At 35.9% G+C, this 19,714-nt stretch overlaps 2 protein-coding genes across 2 annotated transcripts; one reads left to right on the plus strand and one right to left on the minus strand.

The window, feature by feature from the left end:
• The first annotated feature begins 2,563 nt into the window (after positions 1-2,563).
• On the plus strand, positions 2,564-3,040 carry LOC121972991 (basic proline-rich protein-like). Its single transcript, XM_042524594.1, has one exon. The coding sequence runs from the start codon at positions 2,564-2,566 to the stop codon at positions 3,038-3,040; it is 477 nt and encodes a 158-aa protein (XP_042380528.1).
• A 4,169-nt stretch (positions 3,041-7,209) lies between these two features.
• LOC121971950 (phosphoenolpyruvate carboxykinase (ATP) 1-like) lies at positions 7,210-11,055 on the minus strand. The gene is made up of 13 exons (XM_042523491.1): positions 10,915-11,055; positions 10,409-10,730; positions 10,079-10,257; positions 9,847-10,000; positions 9,683-9,767; positions 9,513-9,613; positions 8,945-9,243; positions 8,595-8,768; positions 8,445-8,510; positions 8,180-8,358; positions 7,924-8,093; positions 7,660-7,828; positions 7,210-7,566 (listed from the first exon to the last, which is right to left on the minus strand). Exons 2-13 carry the CDS (start codon positions 10,708-10,710, stop codon positions 7,423-7,425), a joined length of 2,022 nt encoding a protein of 673 aa, XP_042379425.1. The 5' UTR covers positions 10,711-10,730; positions 10,915-11,055; the 3' UTR covers positions 7,210-7,422.
• Positions 11,056-19,714: the final 8,659 nt, after the last annotated feature.

The following is a 19,714-nucleotide window of genomic DNA, read 5'->3' on the forward strand; positions in this document are numbered from 1 at the left end:
TAACCAGTGGTTCGGTAAATCGACTGGATTCGGTCCAGATTGCAAAGTTGTCAGAAATATTGACATGGAAGATGATGTGATAAAAGATCTAGTTTATCTTTATGATTTAGATGAGGATAAGAATAAGCCAGATAATATAGATAGAAATAAGGCTTGATCCATATATGAGTTCATCCAGATAAGAATATGATTAAACTCTATAAAAAGAAGTGAAGGCTCAACATTCAAGATAACTTCTTCAATTCTACTCTCTATCTCTGTGCTCAGAAGGCTACACTGCGAAGCTCTGCGACCGGGGAAGCTCCAGGGGGGCGCGTTGCACTCAGGACTTCCAAATCGGTCGTCATCTTTTATTTGGTTTGTTTATTACGAGTTGTACTTAATTTATTATTATTTGTACTTATATCGCAACTTGTAAGACGAGTTTCTCTGCCTCTGAAATGTTCTGGAAAGGAGATCACTAGTGGATGAGTGCCTCCCGTGATTAGGCCTTGGATGTACTTGGTTGAGAACCAAGTAAATCCCACGAGTATTCTATCATTTAAGTTTTTATTATATTTCGCTGCAGCTAACATTTTGATAGAAAGAATGAACGCGCCATCTTCCCCAATTTCATATAGGATCACTTGTATCCATAGGGATAAATATAATTTACTCGAAGGGGTGTGTCGATATCCGAAGGGATAACTCAACAATCGACAAGATTAAGTTAGTAATGACAATATCTAAAGGAGTGTGTTGATCTATTAGCTGAAGGGATACATCTATAATCGAAAAAGGGTGTGTCGAGAATATAAACGAGTCAGACAAGGTCCACATCACCATATCGAACTCCCCCGGTTCAAGCCGACGACTCATCGTTGAGCTAATTAGACCCAACTATTGGATTAATGTCGTAAACCATCCAATTAAATTCCAACATCAATTAGAAATTTGATCTACTTGTTTGAATTTACTTTTATATGGATAAGTTATCCCCCTAAGTCATGTGACAAAAGATGATTCGTTCACCCCCGGCGCCTCCGCCAACTCATCCCTTAGCCAACAGTGGAGGAGGTAGGTAAGAATCCCCGGCGCCCCCGACGCTGTGAAGACTCTCCGACAAGTTTTATTTTTCTGTCTTTTTTAATTATTGTCGGTTTTTCGTTTATAATAATTCTTGTACTTCATTTTGTAACATCCTTTCGAATTATTAATGATTGCCCAACGAAATTACTCAACGAGTGCGGGCCTTGGAGTAGGAGACACCGAAGGCTTCAAACCAAGTAAAAATTACTTGTGTCATTCTTTCTGCTTTCGATTTTTCCGCTGCGTGCTCACCCTATGAAAATTTTAAATCGCTATTCATCCCCTTCTAGCGAAACTCATCGATCCAATAGTTACTAGCCATTAGTGTAGGTGGTCAAAGTATAGGGAAAGATATGCTCGGGTGCGCTGAATTTTGACTCCCAAATCTTATGTGATAATACCGTATACCTCAACTACCGCATCGCCCGAGGAGACTACTATTCCCACTAAGTCATGAACTTCCTCAAAATTGCTTTTAAATTGAATCTGAAGCTTGTGATGATGAGAAATAGAAGCAAACGCTGTACTGGGAATCGTAATCCTTGGAAACTCCAGATATCAGTTGTTGCTTTGTGTTCCGTAATCTCCTTATTCATGGAGTCTATTATTCATTGAGTTTCCAGATTGATCATGTTGTACATCGTTTGTATCCCGTCTACAATAATTTGTTCATTCATGATTTAGTCGCCCTTCGGCCATGATACATTGGCAGGACGTTTTTTAAATTTCTCACATTTATCAGAATTGAATCTTACCTTCAATTAATTAACGAATAATTTTTTTAATAGATAATTAATTTAAAAATACTAAGCTGATTAGTCATTTATTATAAATTTATTTTGATGATCGTTGAAAAATTTTTATAGTCATTTATTATAAATTTATTTTGATGATCGATAAAATTTTTTTTATAGAATCGAATCGATTACATCAGAATTAATTGGCTATTTTAATTGTTGTGCATATATCAACTTAATTGAGACGATGATTCTGGCCCTATAAAAATTCTCATCGGCTGCTCAGATGAATAAGGATGAACGAACCTAAACCCTGCATCACGCGTAGAATATCATTACAAGAGAATCTTATTTTCATTGTTCGATGAATATTAGAAAGTTCTTCTTGGGAAATCGAAGAAGTTGACCATCTCAAATAAAGAAATAGACAAATTTATTACTTGACGCGAAAAAAGTTCTCGATATCCTCGCCTTCACCTTGCACAAGATCCCAACGCCATCTTCCACGTGCTCACCCGCCCATCGCGTGAACATGGCGGAGCTCCCGTTCGTCCTTCTCCGCGTGACCCGCCGAATCCTGTCCAATACAGGCAACAGACTCAGAACTTGAAATCGGAGTGTGATGTTATCCCCACCGTCCATTTGCATTCCCATGCAAGTGACCTGCATGGCACGTGATAACACTCCGACGAAACAGAGTCTACAAGTAGAGCCAAGAACGACGCACCCTGCGTTTACTTGGGATCTCTCGCTCTCTCATGGAAACACCACGGTTCCGTTCTCTCGTCCTCGTCGTCGCCCTCCTCTCCGCCGCCGACCATTCCCTCTCCTCGAACCCGCCCTCGCCCTCACCCTCGCCCTCGCCCTTTTCGGTCGCCGACGGAGCATATCTATCCCCTCCCGCCCCTCCGCCGGGCTATCTCTCCCCGTCTCCCTCCCCGTCCCCCCAGAACCATCTCTCCCCGCCGGCTCCTCCGCCGGAGACGCCGCCCTCCCCTGCTCCCACACCGCCGTCATCCGGCGTCGAGGAGCAGGACATGCGTTCCGAGGCGAGGGAAGAGCCCAACGAGAGCGGAGGCGGAGGAGGGATGACCGCCGGGAAAAAAGCGGCGACGGCGCTGGGGGTGATCATTGGAGCGGCGTTGCTGGCGGCGGCGGCTGTCGTGTACAAGAAGCGGCAAGACAACACCCGGCGGGGGCAATACGGCTACGAAGCACGAGAACAGATGCTTTGAGATTGGCGGAAAGTCGATGATGATAATCGCACGGATGCTTCCTGATATCATATTGCTAATACATTTTATTTTTGCAGTTTAGTCTGCTATATTTTTATTGAAATTAATATTATTTCGAGTTATTGATTATAAAATATTTTTAGTATAAATCGATTTGACTTTAATTGATTTAACCCGAAATAATTTTGTTACCGAAAAAGACACCCCTAATTTTTGTTTTTATTAAAATAATATTCCATTTAAAAATAAATAAATAAAACAGCATTCTATGATATTTTTCATCTTATTCCATCCAGAGCTATTTTTTTAATTCGTTCGAAAGTATCTTTAAAAGAAATAATAAATATAGTTTAAAGAATAAATAAAAGAAAAATACCACCTTCCCTTTCTGCCCTGTATATAAGTCTGAATACAGATTTGTCGTGCTTGTCTGCGGCCGCTCGATCGGCAGGTACTCCACCGGCCGCAATCTTGGGGCTCTTTGATCTGTCTCCGGGATTGATCGGCGAACTCTTGGCGGAGTCGAAGCTTCGAGCGCCTTTCCTTCGATATTAGCAACATTAAGCGGCGATGGCTGTGCCCGATTATGCAAGATCCGCTGCGTTGCTTTTCCGAGAGTCTTCGTTGACGCTGAGGAGTCTGGCGGGATCGCCTCTCTGGTCGTGCCGTCGGTCGGCGCGCCCGAGGTTATTCGGATCCCCATCTTTCTGCCTCCTGCAAGATCCCTGTTGAAGAGGATTGGGGCGCCGACGGCAATCACTCAATGAAAATGAGTCGTGATTGGCCTCCGGCGACGGTCATCGATTGGGCACGAGGAGCGAGTGCGTGGCGGAGCACTTTGGTCGAGCAGCCACGGCACACGACGGTGACCCGGACTCATAAATTAGACTCGGGTAAGGATGCGCCACATCCATACAGTGCAGTGCTCGACTCTCCTTAATAAAAATTTAATTTAATTTTTTAATTAAATATTAAATTGATAATAACATATAATATACACTTTTGATCATACCAAAAGACAGAAAAGATATGTTTTTGACTTAAGGTATTTATAAAAAATTTTGTTAATCCTAAATATAGGATAAAGAAAACTTATGACAATATATATTTTTTATATAAAAAAATTATAAAAAATTATTAATAAATTTTAAAATTATTTTTTTATAAAAAAATGACATTGAGATAATTTCATTTTGGGCTTCATCAAAATTATATATATATATATATGGGCGACGAGCTTTGAATGGAGGCATCCACATGCGTCGTCTATGCACGTTGCCCAAGTGTGTTGCCCACGCGGATCACCCAGGATATATTTTGATATGCTACAGATCTTTACCTGCGAACTAGTCCGGACTGGACTCAGGGCGCCTGGAATGACATGGTTCATGTGCCTGGAATGAATCTAGGCACCTGTACTCATTAGTAATTTTTTTATTTTATTTTGAGATATATTATATGTATTTAGAGTTCAAAATTTTAGGATTTAGGAGTTTGGTTATAACGGGTTTGAGTCAATAAGAATTTTTTTCTAGGATTCATGTTTTCCTCTTGGGTTATAGTGTTCAAGATTAAAAATTTTAGATGCTCACAAAGTATATTATATGTATTTAGGGTTGAATATTTTAGAATTTAGGGGTTAGGTTATAATGGGTTTAAATTAATAAAATTTTCCTCTATGGTTCAAGCTTGTTTCTTGGATTATAGCGTTCAAGATAAATAACTTCAGAAGCTCACGGGGTATAATATTTATATTTATGATGTTTAAAGAAATTTTTTATTTTTAAAAATTTTAAAAAATAGAGTCAGGGTGCTTGGATTTAATTCAGGTGCTCCGGCCAAAAATTAAAAAAAAAAAAAGGAATCGCGGATTGTTCCGCAAGGGACGGTATATATATATATATAGAATGATACTCTGCACAACAATGGGCGACATCCAATGTAGATATTTTGACGTGGCTAAAAATATTTTTTTTTCTTCTCTCATATGTATGAAATTCTCGTCTCTCCCCTGCATGCAAGTCTTTCTCCTGTATGCATGGTGGTGCTAATTTTTACAAATCAGCACCAAGGTGGAGCTGATATTTAAAGATCAGTTCAACGTGATGGTCTTTAAAGACCGGCACCAACACGTTGGTGTTGATTTGCACAAACAAGCACCACTGTTGGTGCTAGTTTACGCAAACCAACACCAATAATGATTTGTGCAAATCACCACCAACAATGGTTTGGTTAGCACCACTGTTGGTGCTGGTCTTTCAAGATTTGCACCAACGTTGGTGCTCATATTTAAAAACCAGTACCAACCTGGTGTTGGTTTAAAACCAGCACTGGTTCTGATTTGAAATAAATATTGGTGTTGGTTTGTAGAAACCAGTATTAGTACTGGTTTGTAGAAACTAGCACTAACTTGGTACTGGTTTGTACAAACCAATACCATATTGCATGCAGGAGAGAAAAAAAAAAGTTACTTGCCTACAGGAGAGATAAGAGAATTAGAGAGAGAGAAAAATAAAAAATTAGTTTTGGCCGCATCAAAGCATCTATATTAGATGTCATCCAACGTTGTAGGATTAGTTGTGTAAGGTTATATATATATATATATAAGTGAGGTCTGGAATGCCAGTGAGTTAGTCTGGAGGTTGGCTAGAAAAACATCTTGAATAGGAAATGCCTATGAGCACACGAAGAAAGGGAGAAAAAAGAAAATCAGTAAGCAGGTCAGGTGGTTCCTAGCACAGTCACTCCGACGCTCGAGTTAATGCAAGAGAGGAGAAAATGATAAATGAGTAATGGAGTGTTGAGTTTGTGTGGATGAAAAATATACCTGCGCCGGCATAGAGAGAGGTTTTATAACATTTTGTAACCCCACATTAATTAAATGTTATATTTACAATAAAGAATATGTCACGGTAGCAAAAGGTGAAATTCGTCACCCCAGCGACTCCATACAATCAGCCCTATGACCATCTGTGAGGAGATAAATCGGAAAGATGTAGTTGGCCAGTGCGAAGGAAGGGTTTTTTTCCTCGACTTTGTTGAGATTAGAACCCTTACCTTATGGTAGCAACTCTACTCCGCACTACCCAACTCACTTGCTACCATAAGGCAAGGGTTCGAATCTCGACAAAGTCAAGGAAAAAAAACCCTCCTCCGCACTGACCAACTACAGTTTCCCGATTTACCTTCTCACATATAGTCGTGGGGTCGACCGTGTGGCGCCACTGGGGTGGTGGATTCCACCTTTTACTATCATGACATATTTTTTATTATAAATATAACATTTAATTAATGTGGAGATTACAAAATGTTATAAAACCTCCCTCCCTGCAAGTGCAGGTATATTTTTCATCCACACAAATTCAACACTCCATTACTCATTTGTTATTAAGTAGATACTATATTTATAATAAAGAATATGTCACGTTCTATATGTTAGAGGGTTAATGTTCCCTATATCTTGTATTGTGTATATGTTGTGGGAATCACGCTTTGTCACTCATACTATTTCACATATTTGGGCAACCTATGTGTTCTTACAGTCCACATGTTCTGACAACCCACAAGGGGTGGTCAGCTCTAGCTGGTCAGCGCGGACGGGAAGACTAGTAGGTTAATCTTGGAAGACTAGTCGGTCGGCTCTGATGGATCGACCTTGGGAGATTGGTCAGTCCGTCTGCTATAGCAGGCCGACCTTGAAAGACTTATCGGTCAGTTCTAGCAGATCAACTTTGGGAGATTGGTTGGTTGACTCTAACTGGTCAACTCAGTAGAATATATATATATATATATATATATATATTTCTGCATCTCCTTCTTCGCCTAGTACTCTGCTTTTTAAGGATTGTTTCTTCTTCTCTGTTATTTTTTTTTCAAGTTATCAAGTTATTGCTTTTTCATATATATTAAATCATAAGCTGCCGAGGCTGCTTCTTCTTCAGTTTTCTTTTTCTTCTGTGTATTTCTTTTCTGAAGTTATTCTTCTTTTTATTCTCTGTACTTATAAGTTTCTTTGTTTCCTGGCATATGTGCAACAATTCTCAAAGATGGCATTTGGTTTTCCAATCACACAAAGAAAGCACAAGCTATACAATCACAAAATGCGTGTCTGATCCAGCAATCTACATGTGTTAATGGTCGGCGAACAACTACAACTTAAGTCGAACAAATAAACTTAAGATCATATTTCATTATGCTCTAGATGGCTTGTAGTAACATGAGATAAGATCACATAGTCCAGAAGGGTAAAAGAGAAGGGAAAAACACACGACTGACTACCATGAAGTATGTTCTTCTACATAACTGAGGTCATCTAAGCTTTAACTCTTCCACACAAACTACCTCTTTATTTATCTAATTTCCTTCTTTTTTTTCACCATGGCTCAGAAGTTTGGCCCTGCAGCAAGGATTTCCTCAGTCAGCTTGCCATCCTGACCAATCTTATAGTTGGCAAACACCTCAAAGTTCTTCCTGAAAAGGCCGGCCAACTTGAGCAAAGTCACCTCGTAGTCTTCCTTCTCTGCCCACTACAAACCAAAGGAAACAGATGAAGAATGCAAGGCACAAACATATGGTTGTTCAGCATGGGATATCTCTTGAGCTACTGGTTTGGTACTTACAGTGTTAATTGGATCAAGAATCTCAGAAGGCACACCTTCGATCTCAGTAGGTATTTCCAAACCAAACACTTCGGTCTTTTTGTAGTTTGCATTCAGAAGGCTTCCTGAGTGTATGGCATCGATAATCTTCCTTGTGTATCCCAGCTTAATGCGCTTTCCGACACCATACCTGAAATGATGCGATCAAAATGAATTGCTAAGGTTATGTTCCTTCTCCTATTCAAGGTTTTAGCTATCAGATATCATTTGATTGTGAGCGTTTACCTTCCGCCAGACCAACCGGTGTTCACAAGCCATCCTGTGGCACCATGCTTCTGCATTTTTTCGGCCAGCATAGCTGCATACTCAGTAGGGTGAAGCATGATGAACGCTGCCCCAAAGCAAGCAGAGAACGTCGCCTGAGGCTCCTTAACACCTTCCTCCGTGCCAGCCACCTATTTTTTATTTTAAGATTGGTGAACATCCTTGAACATATTGATTAAGCAGCAACTATAGAGTAGCAAAGCAATGGACTATGCACCAGAGCAGTGTAACCGCTGATGAAGTGATACATTGTTTGCGGTAAAGTAAGTTTGCTAACTGGCGGAAGCACGCCAAAAGCATCACACGCCAAGAGGATGACATTCTTCGGGTGCGGACCAACACACGGTATCTTCGCATTAGGAATATACTCAATTGGATATGAAGCTCGAGTGTTCTCTGCAACATCAACAATTCCATTGAACCAGATTCCCTTTCACACAATACCAATTCACTCAAGAAGTTTGTTTCATCTAGTTAATCACCTGTGACAGAGTTATCAGAGTAGTCTACTTCCCTAGTGTGTTCATCGAACACGATGTTTTCCAACACTGCAAGAAATTTGCAAACATTAGGACAAAAAAATATGAATGATTCCAGTTCAAAGTGCATGTCGAGTTTGATAGGGCACTTGCCGGTTCCAAATTTGATGGCATTCCAAATGTCAGGTTCCTTCTCCTTTGATAGGCCAATACATTTTGCATAGCAACCTCCTTCAATGTTTGAAATACCATTTTCACTCCAGCAGTGCTCATCATCGCCGATAAGAAGCCTGTTATGGTCTGTAGACAGAGTAGTTTTCCCTGTACCTAAAACAACAAAGCAAAAGTCATAAGAACAAAGAAGCCATATGGCGAAAGCACTGCAGTGTAACATAATTCTACACATTTACACATGGAATGCTTCTAGTTAAGTTGCAAAGGGCAGTATAGTAACCATGCAATGGGCAGGTGATGCGCCAGAATCTCGTCCGACCAACACTTACCTGATAGTCCAAAGAAGAGGGCAACATCACCATCTTTGCCCATATTGCTGCCAGAGTGCAGGGAGAGAATGTTTCTTTTAGGCATTAGATAGTGCATCACACCGAACAAACCCTTCTTCATCTCCCCGGCATATTGTGTGCCAAGGATGACCATTTCTTTCCTATCAAGATTAAGATCAATGCTGGTGGAGGTAGTCATGTAGTGTGTGTATCGATTACATGGAAACTGGCCAGCATTGTAAATTGTGAAGTCCGGAGTACCAAAATCCTCCAGTTCTTCAGGCGTAGGACGGATGCACCTGCGATCCATCCAATTATTTCATGCAAAAGAGAGTTTTTCTTCTTCTAGTTTACATGTTTTCCCTTGGCATTAAGGAGAGAAAGAGGAGCTAGTTAGCTCGCTAACACTAATATATGCATATGTATGATCCAGCCTGCTACTAACACAACTATGATTCACTACTAGAGATCAACAGAACCAACGCGAAGATGACTTATCTGGATAACTGTCGAACTGTAGAATTGAAGAGCATCTTTAGCATTCTTATTAGTAGTATTTTTCACTTACATGTTGTGCATGAACAAGGAATGATAGGCTCTTGCAGAGACAATTCGAACTTTGATTCGATGCTCGGGATCCCAGTTGAGGAATTGGTCATTCACAAATACCTTGTATCATTCAGATGACATATTAGGATCTATGAGGAATTACATCAAACACTTGATGTGCATGTGTACCTTATCCAAAGAGTTGAGGTAATCGACAGCCCTCTCCCTGTTCACCAGGAAGGTGTGCTCATCCATCTCAATGTTCGGCGAGCCTCTGCGTGAATAGTGCACATACATTTTGAGAAGGAACCATCAATGGAAGGAAGGATCATGAATTAGTTGTGTGGACTTACTTTCCCCACCAAAGCTCATCGGCAGTGGTTTCATCCTTGACGACGCGCTTGTCCCTCGGCGAACGGCCAGTCTTCGCGCCGGACAAGGTAGCCAAGGCTCCGGTCGATGTTATGAATGATCCATGTTCATGTTTTATGGCTTGCTCGTACAGTTCTACAAGGAATTCGTGATTCTTTCAATGAGAATGAAATGTGATTATTTGAGTGATGAAGAGGAGAAGAGAGCATATACCGGCCGGGGAGAGGTTGTAGAGGACATGGGTAAACTTGAGGGCGCTGTCGCTGACGCTGATGGTCGGCGTCAAGTAGTGGTGGTGCTCGGCGGCGACCTTGGTCGCCTCCGCCTTCCTGGCCGGATCGCCCCTTACCACCTTCGGCCCTGTCTCCCTCGTCAGCGACGCCAACGAATCACTGCGCACAGCACGATTTCATTACAAGAAACGCGGGAGAAAGATTGGACACCTTCTTCTTTTCAAAAATTGTTTCCTTCTTCTCAAAAATTATTTCCCCCTTTTTTTTTATTATTGAGAAAGAGATGTTTGTTTGGAGATTAAAGATTGACCTGATAGATTGGAGCTGGAGCTTCTGGCGCTCCTCCTCTGAGATGGTGGCGAAGGCAGCGTTGCCCTGCTGCGCGCCGTCCTTGATGGGGGTGGTCGGCGCCGACCGCTTCTTCTGCAGGGAGTGCAGTTCGTCGATCGTCTTCGCCTTCACCGGCGGCCCGCTGTCGTCGTGGCAGATCCCGTTCTCCGATTTCTCCCTCCCGTGCGTCTGGATCTTCGGCAGCCCATTGGAGAACGCCGCCGCCGCCGCAGCCTTCTTCATCCCGCCGCTGGAAAAGCTGAACTCGCCGTTCTCCGCCATCACCCTCGATTCTCAACCCGCTGCAAACACAAAAATCGAATTTTTACTCAAAAAAAAAATCCGTTCTTTAGATTAATTAATTCTCTGAGACGTTCATGAAGCCGCTGCTAAAAACAAGCAGGAACCATGCTCCCTTCTTCCTCCTCCTCAATAATCTCAAGTTACCATGAACAAAAAGAAGAAAGAAAGAAAGAAAACGAGTACCTAAACTAAAGAGCATACCACACAAGCTGAATATTAAATGAGCAGGAGGATCAAGGAAGGGAATGGGGATGGGAAGAAGGTGAGCGCTCCCGGAGGCCTTTTAAAGGCTCGGCGCGTTGCCGTCGCCAACCCTGGTTGAAGCGACCGGGGTTGGGTTAACTCCGTGGAACGGTGGATTTGGCGTCATCTTCCAAAACTTTCACTGTTTTTTTTTTCACGGAGCGGATTCTCTCGGCGAACAAAATTGACGGTGATGGAGTGAATTGCGTTTCCTGCTCTGCTCTGGTGTCAGCTGTTGTTGGTGCCTAAATTTATTGGCGGCGTCGCCCGGTAGAACAGTCGCGCGCCGCGTCTGTTTCCTGCTTAATTATTGTCCTTTCGACAAGTTAGCATTTCGGGTATCTAACTTTGAAAATTATCCAAAACACCATCTAACTTTCTAAAATACTCCTTCCCCCTCTTTGGAAAATATATATATTAAAAAAACACCTCAAGAAAACTTGAAGACCACGAGCAATCACGCTTGGATGTGATTTTGTGGTGATTGTGAGCTCCACCGTGAGTTCATACAATTTTCTTAAGATTTTTTACATTTTATTATTTTTTACAAAAAAAAAAGATATTTTACAAAATAAATATACTTTTTTGATATATATATAGATATAGATATATATATATAAATTAGAGGGGTGTTTTAGATAGTTTTCAAAGTTGAATACAAGCATAGTAATGTAAAGTGTCCTTGTCCTTTTGACGTTTCATGGGAATTAAAAAATTGTCTTAAAATTTATCTTCTCCTCCTCTTTTTTTTCTTTAAATCCTCATGATCCTTTTTTTATATATAAAAGGACCGAGTTTTGACAAATAGTACATGCTTATTAATAGAATTTATACAATATATATTAACATAATTAAATTTTTACAAAAAAACATTAACTAAATATAAAAAGTAAAGATACCGATATGTAAATTGATTGGCATCACATATTAAATATGAAAAATAACATAAATTTAAATTTTTGAACGGGAAATAATACACTTCCATGTACTAGTGTGATTGTAAATCCGAATTATTTGAATTTTTTAATGTCATCCTTATAAATCAAGAATTAATTATTTGGATAAGATTCGTCAGACCCATACAATAATACTATAACTGATTTCCCTATACAAAAAATTATTTTATTTTAATATTATACTTGTCTTAGTAAAAAAAAACTAAGAAAAGTATATTTTTTAACATCATCGGCCTAAAATATTTATAGAAGTTTCTTTGATCATAGTATTATCAATTCTAAGATGTGGGACTAAAGAGAACTATATTTTTTTATATAAACAACCAGAGAAAATTAATAAAGAGAAAAATTCATAATAATATATCGCAGCCGAGTCTCGAATTCTAAATCACTGATTGTTTCGCTTGTAAAATTACTAATAAACCTTAGAATTATTTTTAGTATAAATAGAAAAAAAGACATTAACATAAATGTATTTTAGGCTTCACCAAAGTTAGTAAAGGGAAGAGATTTTTAATAAAATAGTAAGATTAGACCAAAAGTCTAGTATTTAAGTTACTTATAATATCTTTAAAATATCATTAGTCAAATTTTTTACTTTGTATTATAGATATTACTCTCACTTGAATCCTCTAAAATTGTCAAATATGATCTTTTAGCACAGTATATGTGATGCATTTTACATAGGTTAGGAATTGACCTGACTTATTATAGTAACATTACATGTAAATATTGTTAGTCGGTGTGAGTAAATTCATCTGATTAAATATATTATTTTGACTATGTATTAATTATATTATTAGTATTTGATTAAGTCTTATCTAAGTTAGTGTGAAAATTTAGATTTTGAATACGAAATCATGTTAAAATATATTTACTTATCAATTATTAGCAAAGGCTAGTATTTAAGTTACTTATAATATTCTTCAAAAGTCATTAGTCAATTTAATTATCAATTATATTTTAGTAATCAATTAAATCTTATCTAAATTGAGTGTGAAGAGGAAATAGCATCATGAGCCTAAAAACAACCGGATGTATTGTATTTTTTCATTTTAAATATTTAATTAAGTTTTCATTAAAATTTAGTTTAGAGAACTAAAGCAAAAAAAAAAAAAAAAACAATTACCCTAAGAAGAAATTCATGCTATGGATTCATCAAATTGTTATTATCTTTCTTCAAAAAAAATTATTTGTATAAACTAAGAGTCTCTCATGAACATTATAGTTTATATATAAAAAGAAGTCCAATGCACACAACTCTGGTTCACTCTCAGTAGTACGAGATCTTGGAAAATGATCAGACTATATTATATCTATTATATACAATTTAATCTTGTATTTTTTTAAAAAATTATTTCCATAATTTAAACTGTGATTTCAAGATGACATGATAATTATTATTACGTCAATGCACTTTTTCATGAACATTAGTTTAAGTGTACCAATGTGCTATCCCTTCCTTCTCAATCCACCGATGTCAAACTCTGCGAATCTCATCCTTTCAAAGCATATTAATCATTTAAATAATTACTCTTCGATAATGATTTTCGTTTGAATGATCATTCCAAATAGAACTATAAATGAACTAAGTGTTCGTGAACAAGTTTAATGTTCGGCTTGGTAAGAGTTTATTTATGTTCATTCAATATACATAAGATTAATTAAACAAACAAGCTTAATAGCTTATTAAGATAAATAAACAAGCTTGAACACATATGTGTTCAGTTCATTAATATTCGTGAACAATGTTCACGAACCATATTTATTAATAAAATTCTTTTCAATATGCTAAATAAATAATAAAATAAAATAAATAAATAAATTTAAATTATCAATCTTAATAACCAATCAAACAATCAAACAAGCTTGAATTAAGAACTTGATAACATCTAAACGAACCAAGCTCAAGCCAAACTTGAACCAAACTCAAGCCAAGCTTGAATTGAGAGCTTGATAACATCTAAACGAACCAAGCTCAAGTCAAATTTTAAACAAGCTCAAACTCATAAAAAATAAACCAAGCCAAACTTGAGCACTAATTTCAAAAGCTTGGTTCATTTTAAGTTCGGCTCGGCTCGGTTCGGCTCGATTATTTTATCAAATAAGCTTGAACATCCCAAACCTCAACTCAACTCATCTTATTTACGACCCTAATTCCAAATGACTAGATCAAAGAAGCGTCGGTGCACAAGTCATTCATGAACCCTTTCGTCTCGCGCATCGGGTGGTCCTAACCTAAACATGGAAGTGGCCCTCGAACCACCACAATGATTGACTCCATCACTATATATGAGGCTCCTACCATCTCCCTGCCTATTTACTTTTCCACCCTTAAATAATATTGTAATGCTGAACAAGTCCACCAAATTAAGTCACTAAAAGATTACATGTTTGCTGCAACGTCATCTGTATATCGATCGACAGCTAAGCAGATCGATCTCCAGGCTTTAATTATTCATTAATTGTATTTTTAATAATTCACGTGCGAAGTCAAATATTCCAGTCGAGTTGAATGTGATTATCGACTAATATCTGAATATTTTATTGATAATAATGAATCATATATACATATATGGCAAAGCCCAAGCACACGAGATGACCATGAATGCTATAATCAAATATATTATTAAATTTGGGGCGGCTAAAATAGCAGATTTATTAAAAAATATATTATTAAATTTGGTACAATAAAAAATCTCATAAATTGATGGTTGGATATGGATTTACTTGTACTTCTAAAATTGTCCTATTAAATACTGATCACAAGAATTAAAAAAAAAAAATCTAACATGTGAAATTTATCAAAATATATATAATAGTATGATAAATTTATCAAAACTAATTAAGTCATATTAACATTTAGTTAATCAAACATTGTTTGGAGGGTTTTTATTACCTGAATTTTAATTTCCTTATTTGATAATTAAGGTTTGATAGAAAGGTAAGTATAGTAATGTCATTACAGAAAGACTAGATTATAGCTAGTTAATTTAATTATATATTTATTCTTTTGTTTGGAGGGATATTAGTGTTACATTTATGAGAAAGTAAAATCTCATTAGTCATCCTAATAGTCGAAGAGGATTTGGAGGTTCTTAGGAATTGGAGGTAAGTAAATTAAACCTTTTGGGCTGCTGATTTTTTTTTTTTTTTACTCATGTTTAGTTATCAACTGACATGCTCATCTAGATTAGTGAATTAAACCTTTGAATCTATTTACTCATTTAGTAGTGAATTGTCCTTTGTTGATGTTTAATGCATATCCATTTTAAAAACTTGAGGAAGTCTATGATAAAAAATTTGAGGAAGTCTATGATAAAAATTGTTCATCATAGCAAGTCTATAAAATAGTTCTGTAGTTGAATGCATGGGTTATATTTTTAGACATAATTTTCATGTCGATGATATGTGTACGGTGCATGTGAGTTAAATGCTATACCCATGCTATGTTTATTGTCTTATAGAACTATTATATGGCAAGACGTCCATATCTTTACTACTTAATGTTGTAATTATAGTCATGACTGAAGGAGTTGTTGTACCACTTCTGAGGAGCTAGGGAATAAAAAGAGGAAATAATAAGGGAATTTGTTGATGTAAAATTGCAAATTAAGAAAGAGCTAGGGAATAGAAAGATGAAATAATAAGGGAATTTGTTGATGTACAATTGCAAATTAAGAAAATCCGTGAAGAATAGTTGGAAATTTGAAGGCTGGACAACGAGGGAGATTTTGATTAATATCCTTAATCAAAATCTCCAAGATGTCGTCCTGTCATTTTAGCGAGTTGGAAAATCTCCAATCCAACATAATTTAAGATGGGTTAGAGGTTAGGTAGGCCAACCCATAAGTCTATCAAAAAATTTTTAAAAAAATATATCTTTAACATTTTACTCAGAGAAGGTTTTGTCAGTCAAATATATCCAAAAATATATTTTTAAAAATATAAATGGATACAAATAAATACTCATGTTTGATAAAAAAGTACTATTTTATTTCAAAATTATAATAAAGAAAGATGATAAATTGATATAAAATTTGGTTTATACTTGTTTCTCAACCCATGGGTCAACCCAAGTCCGTCACAGGCGACCCGCGTGAGTCACAGGCCTAAGTGGGTTTTTAGGAGTGTTTTGGCAAATTTTGGGTTATAATTAGCAACGGAATTAAATTTCTGTCGCTAAATTTAAATAGCAATCGCAGATGCATTTACTAACGAAAATTTTATCTCCATCGCTAAATAACGTCAGCGACCAAAAAATTAGGAACTGAAATTTCGGTCTCTAATCAGTGTATTTCTTGTAGTGCAAAGTCCATACACCTGGATTATTAAAATATATATAGAGAGAGTCATGTTATCTTACTCACCCATCTATGGGTAGCCCATGGTCACCAACTTTGGGATAGCAATGGGTTAAATTTTGGTCGGATTTCATATCCTCCGTACCCATCCCCATCTATTATATCCATCCTTATACACATCTCCATATTCATCTGGCATTTAATTTTCATCTACATCCCCATATATGTCAGAAGATTGAACATCCATACTCTACTCATCATCCTATTACTGTCTATAATTCTATTTTTTTTAAAAAAAAAAAATTATTTCAATGAACTTATATAAATAAATAAATATATATATATATATATATATATATATATATATATATATATATTGGATAAGGTATGAGTAGAATTTTACCACACTCATATCTAAAAATACTCATATATATTTCACAATTTCTTCCATTCTCATTTGAAATAGGGTCCGACGATATTATTCTCAATCAAGTACCAGAGATGGGCAACGAATCAGATGAAGACCATAGCAAATGAACAGTATGGACAGTAACAGATGATAAGCTCCTTGCAGCGGCCTACACAATTATGAGTGAAAATTTAGTAGTTGGTAATGCCCAAAAGAGTGAGTCATTTTGGAAACGAGTTATGGCATACTTCAATAACAATTGAGCTAAGGAAGCTAAAAAGAGAACTGCGGAGAAAGCAAAATCACATTGGGTTTCGTTGAAAAAGATAGTAAATAGATTCAATAGAATCTACAATAAATGATATAATGATCAACCAAGCGGATGGAGTGACGAGAATTTGATGGTTCGAGCTCATGAAGAATACAATAGTACTTTTAAAACTACTTTCCAATATGAGCATGTGTGGAGGATTGTGAAAGATAGTCCGATGTATGCTCCTCAATCCTCAGAGCAACGGGTTACAAAGAAATCAAGAACATCAGAATCATCAGGTGCACATACTGACTCTTCTAATCCGAACACAACTGTTGATATAGATGATAGAAAAATCCGATCTCGTCCAATGAGATAGAAGGCGGCAAAGAGGAAAGACAAAGAAAGAGTAGGCCTAATTAATGAATTGAATTAGGCTATGCAATAATCAATGACACGTTTGGAAGAGTATAATAACAATAAGAAAGTGGATCAACTCATCCAAGCACATCAACTCCTCGTAATGGACACACGAGATATGACAGATGAACAACTTCAAAATCATCTAGCGATATGTGAATAACTGAAGAAAAAATTAAATATATAATTAATTTCTATGATTTATTTTATCCGCTGCATGTTTATTTTATTAATTGTAGTTTATCGTTATTATTTTATTAATTTAATATAGTCTCTATCTCTGTATTTTAATTTTAAATTTATAAAATATTTATGTTTATATGGACTTAAATTTTTCTATTGTATTTTTCTTAAAATTAAATATAAGTTAATTAAATGGTCGTGGGTCCCATAAATATTTAGTTGGTGAGATATTTGATTGTGAAATTGAGGATATTTGAGAGTAGATATTTGATGGGTAGGATCCATAAATATTTGATTGGTAGGGTATTTCATTATGAAAGTTAAAATATTTGAATAGTAAAATATTTTAAAAAATAATATAGAAATGAAGACCATAAATATTTAAGAAGAAATATCCCTACTATTATAGATCCTCTAAAAAATTTCGGCAGCTTCAAGTAATGCATATTATATATATATATATATATATACTCACAAGAGTTGCTCGGATGAATTTTTTTTTTTATTTATTTTTTAAGGTTTCTTTTGTCAATAAATTTTTTATTTTAAAGTTTAAGAGTTAGATTATAGTCTTACGTATAAAAAAATTTTAAACTGAATTTTTTTTTTTATTGTGCAAAGGATATGCCAGATCTTTTAGTCCATACAAAAAATAGATCAGGGAATGATCCACTTTCAATTTACGATCGGATCGTAACTACAATTTGATCGTAATTGGTTACTATCTTTTCTTAGATTCATCGTGCTCACTAAATTATAATTTGGATCAGAGTGGACTATCGGAAGCCGTCCGGAGGCCCCCCTGCTCAGCATCCGGTAATCTAGAGACTTGTCAACTTCCGACGACCTCTGGCCGTCCGTTCCAACTTAAATTATAATATAATGGGGACGATGAACTCAAAAAAAAAAATCATAAATAATTATAAATAGATCATAATTACAATTCCACCATAATTAAGAATAGACCGATTTACTTTTTTTTTTATTTACCAAGAGATCTTACTCCTGATATATATAGGGAACGTGATGGAATTGCTTTAAAGCTGATCCATGCACGTTATTGATCAACACCTCTTCATAAACCTTCTCAATCAATTATTTCATACCATGCAAAATTATATCAAATAATCAAAGTTCAAGCAACAATAAAAAAAAATTATCTTTTTCTATCTGTGGATCCTGAACATTTAAATTTAAAATGAAGGATATTATTTTTTATTCCAATAATAATAATAATAAATTAACTATCCAACATAAATTAATAAATAAAAAAATTTACATGGAAAAAAATTATAAAAATCTAGTCGAAGCGTGATAATTGTAAATGATTTAAGATATTAAATATAGTAAACATTAAAGCACTGTTTGTTGATGTTAACTCCTTTAAAAAGTTTTGGTTTGATAATAACCGACACTAACTTTATAATGGAAATCTTTTATATAATAATAATATTACTGAAGAGATTTAACTTTATCAAAAAAAAATTATTCTGAATAAAAAATAATGTACTCTTAATTTTTTTTAATCATAGATGTATATGGTGTGGATCTTTATCGATTCGAATCATGAAACAGTTAAGGTGAAATTATATATATAGATTTAAAATAATTTGACAAATTGTATTAATGGAAATTTTAAATTATATATATATATCTAAAATAATTTGACAAACTGTATTAATGGAAATTTTGTGGACTATTCTTTTTATATGGTGTAAATCTTGAAATTTTCACTTGGCAGAGATCAAAATGCTTGTCATTTATGCATTACACATCAGATCATGACTTTCTAATGAGTTCCATTAATTACTGCAATCACCGTGTGAAATGGTTTGACTTTATTTATTTATTTTTTTGCACATAAGTCAACTTTTTTTTTTGTCAATTGTATTTTTTTTTCAACTAAAGAATAGCCCTAAAGTAGTTTTGAGAACCAACTCAGCACGAGTGAATCAACCTCTAACTTACTTCAACCCTATTTTAGCTAACTTCTCCCGACATGATTTAAACTTATTCTTGTCGAAGTTTGAACAGATATTTTGAAGAGTTATGAAACGCTTAAGGAAAAATCTCAATGAAATACTCAAAGATAGACACATAAATTTATAGTCCACTATTTCATTTTTTGTAGGTCTCATCATTTTAAGTGTCTATTCTTGAACATTTCATTGAAATTCTTTCGTTGAGCATATTATTTTTCTATTTTGAAAGTATT

Source organism: Zingiber officinale, chromosome 4A, assembly GCF_018446385.1.
Source record: "Zingiber officinale cultivar Zhangliang chromosome 4A, Zo_v1.1, whole genome shotgun sequence".
Classification (NCBI taxonomy): domain Eukaryota; kingdom Viridiplantae; phylum Streptophyta; class Magnoliopsida; order Zingiberales; family Zingiberaceae; genus Zingiber; species Zingiber officinale.

Coding starts and splice junctions, on each gene's coding strand:
- LOC121972991 (XM_042524594.1), top strand. CDS start 2,564: ATGGAAACACCACGGTTCCGTTCTCTCGTCCTCGTCGTCGCCCTCCTC.
- LOC121971950 (XM_042523491.1), bottom strand. CDS start 10,710: ATGGCGGAGAACGGCGAGTTCAGCTTTTCCAGCGGCGGGATGAAGAAG. Junction 8,511..8,594: donor TGCCATCAAATTTGGAACCG/GCAAGTGCCCTA, acceptor AATTTCTTGCAG/TGTTGGAAAACATCGTGTTC. Junction 8,094..8,179: donor TCAGCGGTTACACTGCTCTG/GTGCATAGTCCA, acceptor AATAAAAAATAG/GTGGCTGGCACGGAGGAAGG.